The sequence below is a fragment of the Humulus lupulus genome, chromosome 3 (genome assembly GCF_963169125.1).
Source record: "Humulus lupulus chromosome 3, drHumLupu1.1, whole genome shotgun sequence".
Lineage (NCBI taxonomy): Eukaryota > Viridiplantae > Streptophyta > Magnoliopsida > Rosales > Cannabaceae > Humulus > Humulus lupulus.
In genome coordinates this window covers 135,492,132-135,509,628 of record NC_084795.1, presented here as the reverse complement: position 1 = coordinate 135,509,628, position 17,497 = coordinate 135,492,132, and the positions used below count along the sequence as shown (strand labels likewise).

Genomic DNA, 17,497 nt, shown 5'->3' with positions numbered 1-17,497 from the left:
ACTTTCAAAATTTTTTTAAACCGTTTTCGACTTTTAATTTTTTTTTTCTTCTTTTCTTCAAATCAGTACCTCATTTTATATTGTTGAAAAAAAATAAAAGTTATCAAATGCATTTATTATTTTTTGTTTTTAAAAACAAAATTAGTTATCAAACATATTTTTATTTTTTAAAAATAAAAAAACAAAAATAAAAATAATATTTTCATTTTTGTATTTAAAAAATTCAAAAACAAAAATTTTACCAAACACAACCATATTTTTAAAATTTTATGAATTTTAATTAAAATTTTTAAAAATAATAAATAAAAATAGAGTTACCAAACACTGTTTTATGTTTAATTATCAAAATTTTAATTAATTAAATAAAAAACTATTTTTTAAAGTGTTACCAAACAACACCATAGTTAACGATCAATCTCATTCAACATATTCAAAATATAAGAGAAATAAGAACAACCCTTAAGTCCACTCATAAGCACATGTGCACTACGTGTTCATACATTCATAATAAACACAGATCAGATTCATGACACATGATCTCAACCATGGCTATGGTGCCAATATTTTGTTTTTGATCATGTGACTGACAGTATAGCAGAAGCATGAGATAATATTTCAATGCAATAATTATAATTATTAAATCATAAGAATGAATCACTCTAGGAACCATAACTAGAATGAGATCTTTCTCATGCGCATAAATCTGAATAAAATAGAAACTTATAAATGCATTTTCTAGATGTAGAGCACGTGTAGATCAAATAGTGTCTTAGCCTCCTCACCCACCATCTTCCATACTATGGCTCGCACAAAGGGAAGGAGACATGTGGATGTCTATGCTATTTGGTGGCATACACAAGAAAACATTTTTGAATCTCAACACATGAGAAAGTGCTCTTCTCACAATTCAAAGAGAACAAAAGTCTCTATTTTTCTCTCTTGTCAATATAACGTTAATTGCATCTGATGTTTCTTTCTCATGATGTTATGTTAAAAGAAGACCTAGCCCTAATCACATTGGGCCTATGCGTGGGCCACAGTCCATTTGGACTGTGGTTGGTGTCAACTACATGGTTTTGGGCCATATGGTATTTTATCTCTATAAAATGCTATTTGTTGGGCATTTATCATATTATTTTATGTAGTATACAATTATACCACAAAATTAAATATGATTAAATTAATTTCACAAAATTATTAATATAATTTTATTTTCCATTAAATATTATTTCACAAATAATATTAATTTGTGAGATCAAAAATAATACTTTATTATTTTTAATTATTTCCTTTTAATACCAAAATTCTACCTCTGTGTTATGGAGCTAGTACGGGGATAGTATGGACCTGTAGTCCTAAGCACCAATAATTTAATTAATTTCACTAACTCTTAGTTCCATTAATTAATATATTAACTACAAATTATTCCACTAGAAATTCATAGTTGAACTCTCAAAACTACAATCTTATATTATTAGAAGCTATAACTATAAAGTCATCCATTGATTTAATCATTGCATGAGTTATGACCATCTACTAGTTGTTCATAATTAAAACTAGGTCTTGATGTCCATTAACCTCTTTAATTATGTCTTTATTAATTAGTTCAATTGATCCTCTAATGAACATTATTCTATAAATTTAACTATAGAATGAAATTTATGTTCTTTAACAGAAATTGAGCGCTCTATGTTCAAGCCCCGAATCAACACTAAAAAGAACAACTAATCTTCTTTCATTTAAGTAAGGAGCAGATTCAATATCTATGAAGTATGTTCCTGGCCACTTGTAGTTCTATGACTCCAAGATATCAGGAATTTGGTCGTAGGAATAGTGATTATCATAAGTTCTTTCTTTCATCGTGTCCCAGTCCAATACAATCTATATTGTATACAGTACCTCTATCTTGTTGTGTCGCTACACTTAACAGTTTGGATAAATTGTTCTGTCTTAAACAGAAGACAGACCGTACTCAAATTCTTTATTAGCGATTACGGACAATTTTTATATTATTATCTTGAATTAAATCATTTTTTATATATATCATTATACATACATTTAATTCAAGACTACATCAATAATATTGGATCTCCATGATAAATGGCATGTATAATTAAATACAAATATGAGTGCAAATTATTAACTTTATTTAATTAACAGTAATCATTCATACAAAAATACTCTTTAAGAGCACAAATCCCAACATCTTCCATGTGCATCTTTGAATCACCTCGAGCTAGATGCCACTCTCGAACTGGATATAACTGGAGTAGGATGGATTGACTTAGATAATACTCGAGCTTATTGAAGGGGGTCTTGACATTGGACATTTGATACTTTGATCTCTGTCATCCACGCTTCAAACGATCTGAAGGATCGTAGGCTGTCCCAGACTCAGTGACACAACCTCGAGCTATTGTCTGGAGTTAATGAACCGTCTCCAAAGTCTTGCATCCTTTACTTATTACATGCCAGTTCTACCCCAAGCAAGATAGTTGAGCTCTTGTGTTTAGGGTACAACATTTTCTCCCCAAGTCCCTGCTCGTGCATGACGTCACTTCTGACATGCATAGTATGGGCTTTTCAACTTCTGTCGTGAGAAAACATGCCCACTCACTCACTCGAGTAAAGGACACGTGTCTGTTTATTATTGGCGTCTTTTCAGGTTTCAAGTACTGTGACAGCTGTCTTATTAACCTTTTGTCGTCGCTTAGTTTAATTAATTTCGATCGTCTGTTCTTTACCTACTTTCATCATGCGGCTCAGATTTATCCCCAAATTTGATGTATAAATAGGAGAACAAGGTATGGCTTTCACCACCTTTGCATTCTAATTTTCCTTTCTTACTTCTCTATAAAAATTCTTAGAAACCCTTTTAAGCTCCCCCCCTCTCAAAAATTCCTCCAACAATTACTTCCCAGTTTCTGCAATCTTCGTTGTCCTTCGTCCTTTTGCAACCTCGATCAAGAACCAATTTGTAAGTACATCTTTACTCTGGTATATATTTCTTTTTACTCTTTTTTTTTTTGTTAAGGGTATTGCAAACCCTTGTAATTAGGCCTTTTAGGCTAAGACAATTGCCTTAGGGCACTGTTTGAGGTTAATTATTCTCGTTTAATTTATACATACTTTCCTTATATGTGTTGGTCTTTTATGTTGGATCTTTCTGCTCCCCCTTTCTATTGATTATTATCATATTTAAAAAACTTTTTTAGTTTTTATACAATTCCATAATTGTAGGGGTGCTTTTTAGATCGAAACATGTGTCTGATGACTTGACCAGTTAATTTCTAGTCGTTGACCTAGTTATATCCAGGAGTTTTGATCGCCTATTTGCATATACCTATTGGGAGTCGGGCCTCGAACCTGGTTTGGCTTTAGGATTTTTGTGCTTTGAATTTTCTTAACATAGTTCACATTCGGAATTGCTTTGAAAACTCAAGCTTTATTTTTATACACTTCCATAGTCGTAGGGGGTGCTTTTTAGATCGAAACATGTGTCTGATGACTTGACCAGTTAATTTCTAGTCATTGACCTAGTTATATCCAGGAGTTTTGATCGCCTATTTACATATACCTATTGGGAGTCGAGCCTCGAACCTGGTTTGGCTTTAGGATTTTTGTGCTTTGAATTTTCTTAACATAGTTCACATTAGGAATTGCTTTGAAAACTCAAGCTTTAAAATGTCGTAGACTTTCTGGATATCCAAATTCTAAGTTGCAAAAAATTATCTTAAGTTTCCAGAATATTTTCAAGACTATTGAGAGTTTTAGGCCCCTCAAGCGATCAGAAATTATAAATATTCTAGATCACTTTTACATAATCAACGCATGCTAAATAACAAGAATAAACTAAAAATAATCTGTAACTGTGTTTAAAATACACAGCAACCTCATACTATTCAAAATTCAAACAATAGAAAACATGACATGGCTTATATACTTAAGCCTTAAAAAGGAAGAAATAAATAGAGTCTAACAAAAATTTCCTATCATTGATAATACTTCTTGAGATGCAAGGTGTTCCAAGTTTGCGAAACCATCGCTCTGTTTAACTGAGCTAGTTTGAAGGTTCCATCCTGTAAGATCTCCACAGTCTGATAGGGTTTTTCCCAGCTCGATCCTGGTACACCGTCTTTAGGGTATTTGTTAGCTAGGAACACCCTTCGGAGCACCAAATCTCCTAGTTTGAGTCTCTGCTCCTTGACCTTTGAATTGAAGTAGCGCGTCACCCATTGCTGGTAATGGGTGAGCTATAGCTGAGATTCTTCTCGTCACTCTTCAATTAAATCCAAGGATGCATAAAGCATGTTATTATTCTGATCCTGGTCAAAGGTCTTTTGACTGTGTGTCATTACCAAAGCCTCAATTGGGAGCATAGCTTCGCTTCCAATAGTTAGGGAGAAGGGAGTATGCCCAATGGAAGTGCGATGTGAGGTTCGATTTACCCAAAGTACTTCTGGTAACTGCTCAGGCCATAGCCCTTTAGCATCCTCTATTCATTTCTTTAGATTCGTCTTAAGGCTTTTATTCATTGCCTCGACCTGCCTCTTGACCCGAGGGTATGCCACTGAGGAGAAACTTTTAATTATGTCTATTTCTCGCAAAAAGTTGTGAATAGGTCGCTATTAAATTGAGTCTCATTATTCGACAGTCTTCTTTGGGAGTCTAAATCGGTATATTATGTTTTTTCACCACAAAGCTCAGTATTCTCTTCGAGGTTATAGTTGCCAGCATTTCAGCCTCAACCCACTTTGTGAAATAGTCAATTGCGACAACGGCATAGCGAACTCCTCTCTTCCCAGTTGACAACGATCCAATTAGGTCAATCCCTCATACAAAAAATTGCCAGGGTGAGGATTTCATGGTTAGCTCCATGGGTGCAACTCGGGCGATGGTAGCAAAGTGTTGGCATTTGTCACACTTGAGGGCATATGAGGTCGAGTATTTCTTTAGCGTGGGCCAAAAAATAGCCTTGTCTTAACACCTTTAGGGCTAAGCTTTGCTCCCCAACATGGTCTCCACAAAACCCTTCATGAATTTCTTTGAGGATAGCTTGCGCTTCCTCGGGAAAGACATGTATTAGAAGAGGCATAGAGTGACTTCGTCTGTATAGATTCCCCTCGACCATAACATACCTCAGGACCTGGTATAGCCGTTTCCACGCATATTTCCAGTCTTTAGGTAGTTTCCCAAACTTGAGGTATTCAATCATTGGAGTCATCCAAGTCGATCCTTCGCAAATCATTCCAACCTCTCGTGGCCAAGAATTCTACAGGGACCACATTCAATGTGTCTGTTTTAGTTTTGGTGGCGAGTTGGGCTAAAGCATCTGCATTTGTGTTATGCTCGTGTGGTACTTGTTCGATGGAGTAGAATTCAAACTTTGACAGTTCAGTTTTCACCTTAGCTAGACAAGCTTCCATTTTGATTCCTCGAGCCTTGTATTCCCCCAATACATGATTAACCACGAGTTGAGAATCAATAAAACATTGAATCTCATTTTCTTTAAATTCTTTTGCTACCCGAACTCCAGCCAACAAAACCTCGTACTCTGCTTCGTTGTTGGATGCGTCAAAAACAAATCTCAGAGTTGTATGGAATCGATGTCCTTCAAGTACAATTAGGATTATGCCAGCTCCCGATCCATTTTCGTTGGATGACCCGTCAACGAAGAGTTTGCACAATTCTTGTATCAGTTCCCTCATAGTCTCGCCCTGGAACCCGGTACATTCAGTTATGAAATCAGCGAGCACTTGGCCCTTTATTGTTGTCCATGGCTTGTATAATATTTTGAACTCACTGAGTTCGATGGCTCACTTCAACAGACATCCTTGTAACACCCTGGATAACCAAGACTCTTACACTGTGTGTTTAAAATAGTGCTTAACCTGCTAAGCAAGTCGTTTGAACTTAAATGTGTAATTAAAAACTAAGTCAATGTCAAGTAATAAAATATTTGGTCATCAAAATGATTATTTTTCATTAAAATATTAAGTTTGTACACGAGAACCCAAAAATCAGTTTACAAACTTGTAAAAGATAAACAAATACAAGTAAGTCATCCTAAGCAGCAAAACAGAGTTTAAACATAGATCCCCCCAAGCTATCCTGACCGTGGCATTCAAGCAGGCTGCATATGTACACACCGCCCCTGAAGCTCTCTAACTCACGGTTGGTCCAGCTATCAACTCCCTTACCTGCACCACGTAGCACCCGTGAGCCAAAACTCAGCAGGAAAATTTAAAACAACATCCACAACTAGGCAACAATATAAAAGCAGTAAATATAATTCACCAGATTCAACTGACAATAGAATATATACAACAATCTCGATACAAGTACTAAACAAATACAAATAGTTAAGCGTGAACCATGCTTCTGTTTATTGTATAATGTCAAGGCACGGCACCCTTAGGTCAAGTCCACTGGCTTTATGACCGACGTCGACACCCTTAAGCCGGGCTGTGTTCCGTACGCTTGCTATCGGCCCTCAACACCCTTAGGCCAGCCTGTAAACAAATATAATCACAGATGCACAATTCATAGCATGTAATCAATGGCAGTGCATACAAGCATGCCCAATCAGATTTTCTCAACTACAGATATGTTTGAGTTCATAATATATTCATGCAAGGGGTTTAAGCCCCTACCACAACTTGGGTGCAGTTTTTTACCTCATGTCCCGAGCAGTCAACATACAACAATCCTGAGCACGATCCCTAGTCCTGAGCCCTTGCGGCATAACCTAGTCACAACGCAATAATGGATAACCATAAGATCCTAAACCATTTAAAAAAACTTTGGATTCAAATACTAGCCTCCAGGACCTCGATTTCTACTACACTGGGTAGTAGAAATCGTCCCAAGCGCTTAAGTTTTAATCCCCGAGTCTCCCCAAGTCTTAAGACAAATCTAGGCCAAAACTGTCTAGGCGGGCCACGACCTGTCCCTAAGGGTCGCAACATGCCTCAAGTCAGAGGCATGGCCTCTTGAATCAGAGGGAGGCAGGCCGCGACTTGCTCCCCTAAGGTTGCGACGCACCCTCAAATCAGCAGCCCTCCCAGGGCATTTGGGGCACGCGGGTCGCAGCACCCATGAACTGGGTCATGACATGCCACTGTGAACCCAAAATCCCTTGGGTTTTCCAGCATTTTTCCCATCTCAAATGCCTAGAACCCAACCTACTTATACATCCAAATTATAACCAAATCTAAAAATCAAGCCTAGAATCTATAATAGCACAACATAGTTATCATAATTACCCTAGGAACTAGTCCATATCTTCAACAAAACTCAGATTCAGACCCAGAGTTAGAACTTAAATACAGCTAAACCGAACTTAAAATTCAGTTAAGGACAGAGAGATTCACTTACCCCTACATCAGATTAAGCCCTTAAGTTACACCTTCAGTGATCCTAGCTTCAATTCTCCAGCTCCAAGGCTCAATTTCTCAGCCTTTACCTCAGCAATTCACCAAGAACTCTACTTGCCTCAATGCCCACCAAAGGAAGAAGTTAAAACTGACCAAGGAGTGAGAGAGAGAGAGAGAAAAATATACTCTGGCCATTTCCTTGTGTCTACAGGTTTCTAATGAGCCTATCCACAAATCAAAAAGACCATATTGCCCTTGATATTAACACTACTACAAAAAAGGCTTTTTAGGATTCCCATTACGAGCCCTTCAAAAGTTTTTAGGACTTGCGGGGCGCAAGTCCTCTATTTGAGAGCCTTAAAAACTGAGATTTTTTAGGACGTGAAAAAAGAATGTTCGCGAGTTCTAAAAAATCATGTTGAGTGCCTTTAAGTAAGTTTTTAGGGCTCTCTTCGCGAGTCCTAAAGAATGTTTTTAGGTCTTGCAATGCGTGTCCTAAAAGATCTCATTGAATGCCTTTAAATAAATTTTTTAAGGCTCTCTTCACGTGCCCTAAAAAATTTTTTTTAGGATGCGCAATGTATGCCATTAAAAGTTATATTTTAAATTTTTAAAAAGTTAATTTATATTTATATTTATTTTAAATTAAAAATTATGATTTAAATGAAACATTTATTTTTATAAAAATCTGAAAACTTATAGATTAAAATAATAAAACTTATAAATTCAGTGACATAGTTACAAAACTTATACTCATTGAGATATCATATAGTATCCAAAATTTATTATACATTTAATCAATACCATGAAAGAAACAAATATTCCTAAATTAATGAACAATATAGCCCGAAGTATGATCTATCCGAACAAATATATCCTTAGCTTCCTTGCTAATAAAGAAGATGAATACATTGAGGTGTGGTGTGGACACCACAACAATATTAGTCCATTGAGACATTTTCACTGACACCTGATTTGCATTACAAGAAAAGAACCCAATAAATACCTGAAAAACAATTAAATCTACTAAGCAAGCTTAAGAACAGTAAGGTCAAAGAGTTCTTAAAAAATTAATTAGGATAACCAAACCCAGTACAGAGTTATAATACACACATTCAAAGCCTAATCAATGCAAAAAGGAAACCATAAATAAATGAAAAAAGCAAAAATCTGCCAATATAACACTCATATTTATTGTATACACTCAATCAAAACTAAGGAGAGAATACACTATAGAAATATTCATTATTTTGTAATTATTACATAGAGCAAAGCAGGACAGAGAGTGCTCCTAGAAACTTTTATACTTTCAGTACATGCAAAACAATCACAAAATGAAAAAAAATATTATATATATTCATATCATATGTCTTATGCATGATCTAAGAGAGTATTGTGGCAGAGGTTTAATTAATAACTTAGCAAAAGAAGAGACAAAAATCATTTGTGAGTTATAAAGCAACAATGTATATACTAAAAACAGAGCTCTTAAAAGTAACTTCTTAGTTGCACAATCCTTTGGGAAATTTAGAAGCTCTCGGTCAAGGCAATGACTCGGGATGAGCACTCTGGATAATGACTTCAAGAGCCATCCAATATAAAGTACCCTTGATAGACTTGGCACCTGAAATTGTTGTTTACAATAATCAAAATCTGCTCTGTTTAAGTACCTATAAGGACAAGAGTAGCAGATTAATAATTGAAGGCTTTCCATTTTCAACTATAATTTTAAATGAGTGCAAAAACATCTGATTATCTAACTCAATGCAATATATAAAGGTCTCTCCTCTTAGCCATCTCAGACAAAATTAAACTAAAAGATGACAACCAGTCTATCAATTAAAGAGCACAAGATTTATTCAATTTCAAAAACTTGGCATATAAATAAGATAAATATATATATAAAATTCAATTCCTAAAAGTTATTCTTAACTAGCATGTTATTCTTTCTTAGTTCATTTTATTTGGCATTTTTTCAATCAACTTGAGTGCATAAGAATATAAAAAACAGAGCAAATTATATGAAGTGAAACCAAATGAATCTTCTCAATATTTTTTAATTAGCCAAAAGATACAACCACACCCAACCTTTAGTCTCTAGCAGCAGTGAAAAAAATACCACAACACCCAAAATCAATACACCAAAAAACCTCTAGGTTTCACTTTTACATTTCCTTGAAAAATTGCTATGTCAGAGACAAATTGAATTAGACAAGCCTAGCAAATAGAGATTGATGTTGCATATGAATATCCTCAAGCAAAGCATTTCCAAATTTCCAAATAAAGTACAAGATTTATATATACATGTATATATATATACTGAAATTACATATTAACTAAACACTAAGGATTTTATTTTCAGTACCAAATATATATAAACACATATATATATGCAATAGTCTAAATATGGATTATAAGTATTTTTGCAAAAGAATTATGAACATAAAGAGAAATTTAATGCTACTTATTAATTAGGAAGACAACAAAAAGAAATCTCTCAACTAATTTAAACCAAACCAAATCATCACACATCAATTAGAGAAAGATGTTCATATTAGCAGCAACATATCTTATCAAACATCAATTATATTGGCATAGGAAACAGATTATAAAATATCACAATAATGCAAATCAGTAAAATAAATTGGGAGAAAGGTGAGAAATAAATATGTTATACTCAATTTACTCGATGCAAAACAAAACATATGCTATACTTAATCTCTCTATTCAAAACACACACATAGAGGGCTTGGTACTGTTTTTCAGCAATATTAAGACTTGAAAGTTATGGAAACACTTTGTTCACATCACTAGTAGCAACCTGAAATTATTGGAAAATCTAAACATACCATAGAGAGATGAGGGCTCTGAAACGCCGAGAATGTGCTTGGCCTACTATACGTCGTCAGAGGCCAAACTTGGAGCCATTGCAAGGAGGACGGTCGAAGAAGCGGAGGACCTCATCTGGCACACTCGTATGGACGACCATTGCAGGGACGGCGGTCGAAGAAGCCTCTCTCATAGTTGTTGTGCGTATTAGGAGGCAGAGGATCCTCGACCATTGCAAAACTTTAGAAATAGAAAAACAAAGAAATATGAAAAAGAAAATATCTAAATATGAAAAACAAATATCAGAACATAAAAAAAATTATTAAATCTTAGTACAGGAACAAAGAATCAAATTCACTAATGCAGTAAACTTATTAAAGTAATCTACATCCTAAATCTAAATATCAATATCAATAACAAAGTACATAAAAAACTCCAAATCTGAATATGCAACAAAGTATCAATTTATTATTGATAGCATATACCTTGTTATTCTATCTCTCTCTGCTACAGAACCAAAAGCTACTCCAAAACAAGGAATAACAAAGACCAAACACTATATGTGATACTCCCAAATCATCATTAGGATTTCAAAACTAATTATGACCAAATATGGGCATTTATGACATACATAGAATACCAATATAACTCAAAATATGGCATAACAAATGTCATAATCACTAACACATTAGCTAGTCACACTTATTATGGCTCTTCATTGATAAGAAAAAAGTGCACGTCTACACAACGTCTCAAAAATGAAATAAGTAACCCATAACCATAAAATCAATTAAAAATACACTTGTTTAAGAGCCGAAGAAAGGTACTGTGTTCATAACTTTGAATACACAAAATCATATAATTAGAAAGACAAAAAAATCACATATTTATAGCAATGTTTAAACTCAGACTACCTTAAATAATAAAAACAATCCAAATCAATACACATAATCAAAGATTTTGATTTTTCACTAATGATAAAAATCATCCAAATCAACACACATATCTAATGTTCAGATTTGGCTAAGATAATATAAATCAATATAATCAACACCACAATATATTCAAAATTGGCTTTTTTTTATAAAAAAAGTTCATAAAACTATTCTCAAAACATATCTCAAATCAATTGCAAACTTGAGCAAATCAATAAAAATATGTCAAATATATAACAACCTACACTAAAACCATATTATAAACCAACCTTAAATACATAATATAAAAAAGAATCCAAACTCATACTTGACCAAGACAGTGATTAAACAATAAATTGCCTCATAATAAAATTGCCAAAACAAGCAACCATATTTAAAAAAATTAGATATGCCGTAATAAAAATTACCAAAGAAAAAATCAGTCAACAACATATTTTCAAAATTCAGGTTTGCCTCAGATAGATATATTCATCACCAATCCTTCAGATTTTGGGAATTTATAATAAATAATGTTTATCCATAAATTAGCTGCTGATGACGTGGCAAGGATTTACGACATGTGGCAGACACTTAGCAGAGATACGGCTCGCCTTTCGACCAGCACTATTTCCACATGAAAAGATCAAGTTTATAAACAACCAGATTGGTCGTATGCTTCGTTCATTTATGTAAATATCTGTACAGTTGTAATGATATCCGAGAGTATCTCTTCATTATGACTTGCAGATCCATTTATTAAGGATAGATATTATTTCCTAATTCATGTAATCATTCTTGAGCCTATAAATACACAAGAAATAGCTTAAGGAAGGGGATCGATCTTTTTCTTTCGGAATTATAGTACTATTATCCATTGTTTGTATTGCTTTCTTCCTTCAAGGTCTGTGAAACTCAAGAACCCTAGTACTTTGATCACACCTTTGGAGCTCAATACTAATAATAGTATCAAGTGGAAGTAGGTCATTACCAATCATTGGGGCCGAACCACTATAAATCTCTGTGTTCTTTATCTTTTCATTAGATCATTTTCTCAAGCTCTATATTACTTTCCTGTCGTTTTCTAGACTCCGTGTCGTTGACCAAAATCAAGGTCAACATTCTGGTGCTTTCATTGAGAGTTGAACTCAAGAAAATCTAATGGCAAAGACTACCAAGAAGAATGAACAGGTTGCCGCTGCACCATCCCAGCCTCCTCCCCTAAATATGGCTGAAGACGAACCTCATTTGGAGTTTGATGAGGAGGAAGCGGACTCTGAGACCCTGAAGACAACACTGGGGTGTTACAGGATGAGTTGGCCGCTCTGAAGGCCAATCAGGAGAGTACCGCCGAGATAATGGCGTCACAGCAGAGAGAGAGAGCGCCAGCGCCAAGAGCTGAGCGAGAGACAGGCGGAGATGGATCGTCGTCAGAGGGATGCCATGGCAGCCTTTGAAGCAGCCCTCCAGTTGAATAGGAATCAGGCTGCGCCTGCCTCGCAGCCTGATCAACCCCCAAGCGGGCCACCTCAAAGAGGTCCCAATCCTAGCCCTCCGCTTCAGACAACAAGCCCTCAAAGGCCAAAGCAGCCACCGATGCCTCAGGATGATATCCCACCTAGGGACCCTGAGACGCAGCCTCCGTCCCAGGCTGGTCGAGGCAATCCCCCGCGCCTGAGGCAGAATGGGGCCGGGAAACAGCCCTACAGCCCTAAACGCTCAAGGGGTGAAGAGCCACATCCACCGAGCAAGGGGCAGCGTCCTTCTGCCAACAGAAGGAACTTAGAGATAGGCTCTGTGGTCAGGGGCCCTCCACGGCATGACAATGCACGAGGACCCACCAACCATCGCAGGCCTCCCCCTAACGCTCGAGAAGTTCTAGTCCAAGGAGGCAACAGAGGAAACAATCGGTCCCACCATAGCCAGTCAAGGTTCAGAGATGGCCACGGCTACAATCAAGCCGACTCAGGCAGAGGAAATGCTGGTCGAAGGAACAAGGAGAGAGGTGGAGGCAGAAGCCCCCCACCTAGAGAAGACCGATAAGCAGGTCATAATGCTGAGGGGCAGCCCAGACAAAATAATGTCTTTAGCCAGCTCGGAGCCAGCGAGCAGTGGCGAAAAGAAGATGACTTGAGGGATGTACTCAAGGACCGCCGAGAAAGGCACGATGAGTACATTCCCTCGGCATCAGAGGCCCCAACAATTGCTGAAGTCGTTCAGGCTCAAATCGATGCTCTGAACCAGGCTGTGCAACAGCTGGTCGGGGGGCAGACATCACATATCGAGTACGATCGGAGGAGAGGCACCCCTTTCGTACAAAGGATTGTTGTGGCAAAAACCCCCAGCAAATTCAAGATGCCGACTCTGCCAAATTTTGACGGGTATGGAGACCCGGTATCTCATGTGAACAAATTTGAGATAGAGATGGACATTCAGAAAGTCTCTGAAGATCCTCGCTGCAGGATCTTCCCAGCGACCCTTTTTGATGGCACTCAGGAGTGGTTCTTTAAGTTCCCTCCTGCAAGTATATCATCCTGGGAGATGTTCGTGAAGGAGTTTTACGGATAGTTCTACGTGGGTCATGTGCACCCCACCGAGACAAACCAACTAGTCAAGATACGCTAGAAAAAGGGGGAATCCTTGATGGAATACGTTCAGCGCTTCATGCGAGCCACAGCAGGAGCCAAGACTATAGGTGATGAAGGCAAGATGATGGCCCTAACCGCTGGGGTTAAGTGCCATTCTCCTCTCTGGAGTAGCCTCGGGAAGCATGGGGTTAATAGTACCCAAGAGTTTTTAGATCGAGCTGATCGGTACATCAAGCTCGAAGATGCGATTGCCAATGAAGGCAAGTCGCCAGCAAAAGACAAGGGGCCCAAGGAAGAACCCGCCAAAGCCACCAACGGGTCTAAGCCTAATGGCAATGGAAAAGGCAACGGGAATGGCAACAGAAAGAATGGTGGAAAGCGGGCAAATGGTGAACCCTCGACCTCCGACAGTAAGCGCCCCAAAAATAATAAGTATGAACCGAAATTCACCAATTACACCGCCCTTGTTGAAACCCGAGCGGAGGTTTTCCAAGCGACCAGCTTAAGCGTGCCCTACAGGAGACCCGCACCCATAAGAAAAGATATCTCCAAGAGAGATTCAACAAAGTTCTGTCGCTACCATAACGACTACGGGAACGACACCAATGAGTGTAACCAGCTGAAGGACGAGATTGAGTTCTAGATAAGACAGGGACACTTAAGAAGGTATGTACAAGCTGCGGGAGGTTCTCAGTGAGAGGCTCAAGGTGGCAACGAGTCGGCGCCTGCATGCCAGCGCTCGCCACCTTTATAGCCAGCTCCCATGGCAAGTACCCTACTCACTATCTGTGGAGGCCCACATCTTTCAGGAGATAGTGGAAAAGTGAGGGAACGATACGCTCGAACCCTACGCCACGACCAGGACATCGAGATGATGAGTGTTGAGGATCGCACACCAAAGAAGGCTCGAACAGAGGAGGAACCGATCACCTTCTCTGACGACGATGCCCAGCATGTGCGATTCCCACACTCCGATCCGCTGGTCATGGATGTCCAAATCGTAAATATGATGGTGAATAGGGTGTTGGTCGATACAGGAAGTTCGATCAACATCCTATATAAGTCCTCGCTGGAAAGGATGAAATTGTCCGTAAAGGACCTAGAGCCATGCAACCAGACCATTTATGGTTTTTCTGGAGAAGGGCTCGCCCCAGTAGGGTCAATTCGACTCCCAGTCACAGCAGGCATTGCTCTTGCTAACAGGACATTACTCACTACTTTTGTAGTAGTTGATTGTCCTTCAGCGTACAATGTTGTGATAGGGAGACCAATTCTAGTCGACCTTCGAGCTATCACTTCTATATGGCACCTCTCCATGAAATTCCTAACGGACGCAGGGGTAGGATGCGTGTTGGGAAACTGGCCAGAGGCGAGAGAATGCTACAATGCCTAGATCACCAAGGAAAAAAATGGTGTATCGAGGGATGCCGCCGGGAAAGAGTTGCAAATGGAAACTGATGTTCAAGCCCGCTCAGGTGATAATCTCACCAAATAGGGTGTTGCCCAAAGTAAGGATAGAGACTTAGATCCTCACTTTGGGGATTTCGAAGAAGAAATAGGCCCCATCAAGGACCTTGAAGAGGTCCAACTCGATGAGGAAATTCCAATCAGAGTTGTGAAAGTCGGTAAAAACTTAGAGACAACAACAAAACAAGCACTGGTGGAGTTTTTAAAGAGGAACCAGGACGTCTTTGCCTGGTCGCATAAAGACATGGTTGGGATAGATCCTGCAATCATCAGCCATGTCCTGAACATTGACTAAAGCTTTCCACCTGTGCAACAGAAACAAAGGCTGCTCAACAAAGACCGATCAAAAGCTTTGAAGGAAGAAGTCGAGAAGCTAAAGGAGAATGGGTTCATCAGGGTGGCATTTTATCCATCGTGGGTCTCCAATCCTGTACTCGTACCCAAGCCGAATGGCAAGTTGCGCACGTGCGTGGATTTTACAGACCTCAATAAAGCCTTCCCCAAAGACTGTTTCCCACTCCCGAGGATCGACTAGTTGGTCGATGCCACTGCAGGACACGAGATCCTCTCATTCATGGATGCATACTCTGGGTATAATCAGATCAGTATGAACCCCCTGGTGAGGATCACACTAGCTTTCGAACCGATACATGGCTCTACTGTTACAAAGTGATGCCCTTTGGTTTGAAAAATGCTGGTGCAACTTACTAGAGACTCATCAACCACATGTTTAAGGAGTTGATCGGTGTAAACATGGAAGTTTATGCTGACGACATGCTTGTTAAGTCGAAGAAGGCAGAAGGACATGTAAGGGATTTGCAGGAATGCTTCAACGTCCTTAATAAATATAGGATGAAGCTAAATCCACTTAAATGTTCCTTCGGAGTTGGATCAGGGAAGTTCTTGGGATTCATAGTTAACTCAAGAGGAATTGAAGCTAATCTCGAGAAAATAAAAGCCCTGATCGAGATGAAGTCGCCAGTGAAGATTAAGGATGTCCAAAGCCTGACCGGGAGAATTGCCGCTCTAAGTAGATTTATTTCAAAATCAACGGACAAGTGTGTCCCATTTTTCAATCTACTCAGAGGTAATAAGAAATTTGAATGGACAGACAAATGCGAACAGGCCCTTCAAGCACTAAAAACGCACATGGCGCAACCACCCATCTTGTCAAAGCCGGTCGATAAAGAGACTTTGTTCATCTACCTGGCAATCATGGATAACGCTGCTAGTGTCGTTCTGGTAAGAGAAGAAGAAGGTGTGCAGAAGGTTGTCTATTACGTAAGCAAAAGGCTGATCGGAGCAGAATTGAGATATCCCCCCATTGAAAGGTTAGCCTACTCTTAGTATTGGCCTCTAGGAAGTTGCGACCTTACTTCCAAGCCCATCTGATTACGGTATTGACCGACCAGCCTCTTCGGCAAGTCCTGCAAAAGCCAGAGGCTGTCGAAAGATTACTAAAGTGGGCAGTCGAACTCAGGCAGTTCGACATATCTTACCTGCCGCGAGCAGCGATAAGGGGACAAGCCTTAGCTGACTTCATCGCCGAGTTTACAGAGCCCGCGGGTGGCGAGCAGATCAAGGAGCCTAACGAGCCTGAATGTCAAATCCAAGCACCCTTGTGGAAATTGTTCGCAGACGGTTCATCTAACGAATCCCACGCAGGAGCAGGAGTGATATTGATAACGCCGGAAGGGCATCGATTTCACTGTGCAATAAGATTTGACTTCATTGCCTCTAACAAGGAGGTTGAATATGAAGCATTGCTCGCTGGACTGCGGTTAGCCAAGGATATGAACATAAAAGCGCTTGACGTCTATAGTGATTCTCAGCTAGTCGTGAATCAAATCTTGGGAGAGTATCAGGCGCGAGGATTGAAGATGGTCGCCTATCTGAACAAAGCAAAGGATCTGTTAGCCCAGTTCGACAAATACACTCTCCAGCAAGTACCTCGCGATCAGAATTCCAACGCAGACGCTTTGGCGAAATTAGCAAGCGCAAAAGATGCTGATACTCTAAACATAGTACCAGTCGAGCGACTATTCGTGCCTAGCATCCAAGCAGCAGAAACCACTCTGGTCATCCAGATAACGGATACATGGATGACGCCATATGTAGAGTATCTATCAAGTGGCGTGCTACCAGTAGACAGAAACAAAGCTAGGACCCTTCAGTGGCAAGCTTCTAGGTATATCCTGGTCGATGGAATCCTGTACCGAAGGGGATACTCACTGCCACTTCTGAGATGTATTACAAAGGAGAAAGCCAAAGAGTTGATGAAGGAGGTACACGAAGGTTTTTGCGGGGACCACGCTGGGGGGCAAAG

The 17,497-nt window shown here is 38.9% G+C and overlaps 1 protein-coding gene across 1 annotated transcript; it reads right to left on the bottom strand.

Moving 5' to 3' along the window:
* Positions 1–5,207: 5,207 nt before the first annotated feature.
* Positions 5,208–5,708, bottom strand: LOC133825076 (uncharacterized). Its single transcript, XM_062258070.1, has one exon. The coding sequence runs from the start codon at positions 5,706–5,708 to the stop codon at positions 5,208–5,210; it is 501 nt and encodes a 166-aa protein (XP_062114054.1).
* Positions 5,709–17,497: the final 11,789 nt, after the last annotated feature.

Excerpts from the sequence above, each read along its gene's own strand:
- LOC133825076 (XM_062258070.1), bottom strand. The coding sequence starts at position 5,708 with ATGAGGGAACTGATACAAGAATTGTGCAAACTCTTCGTTGACGGGTCA.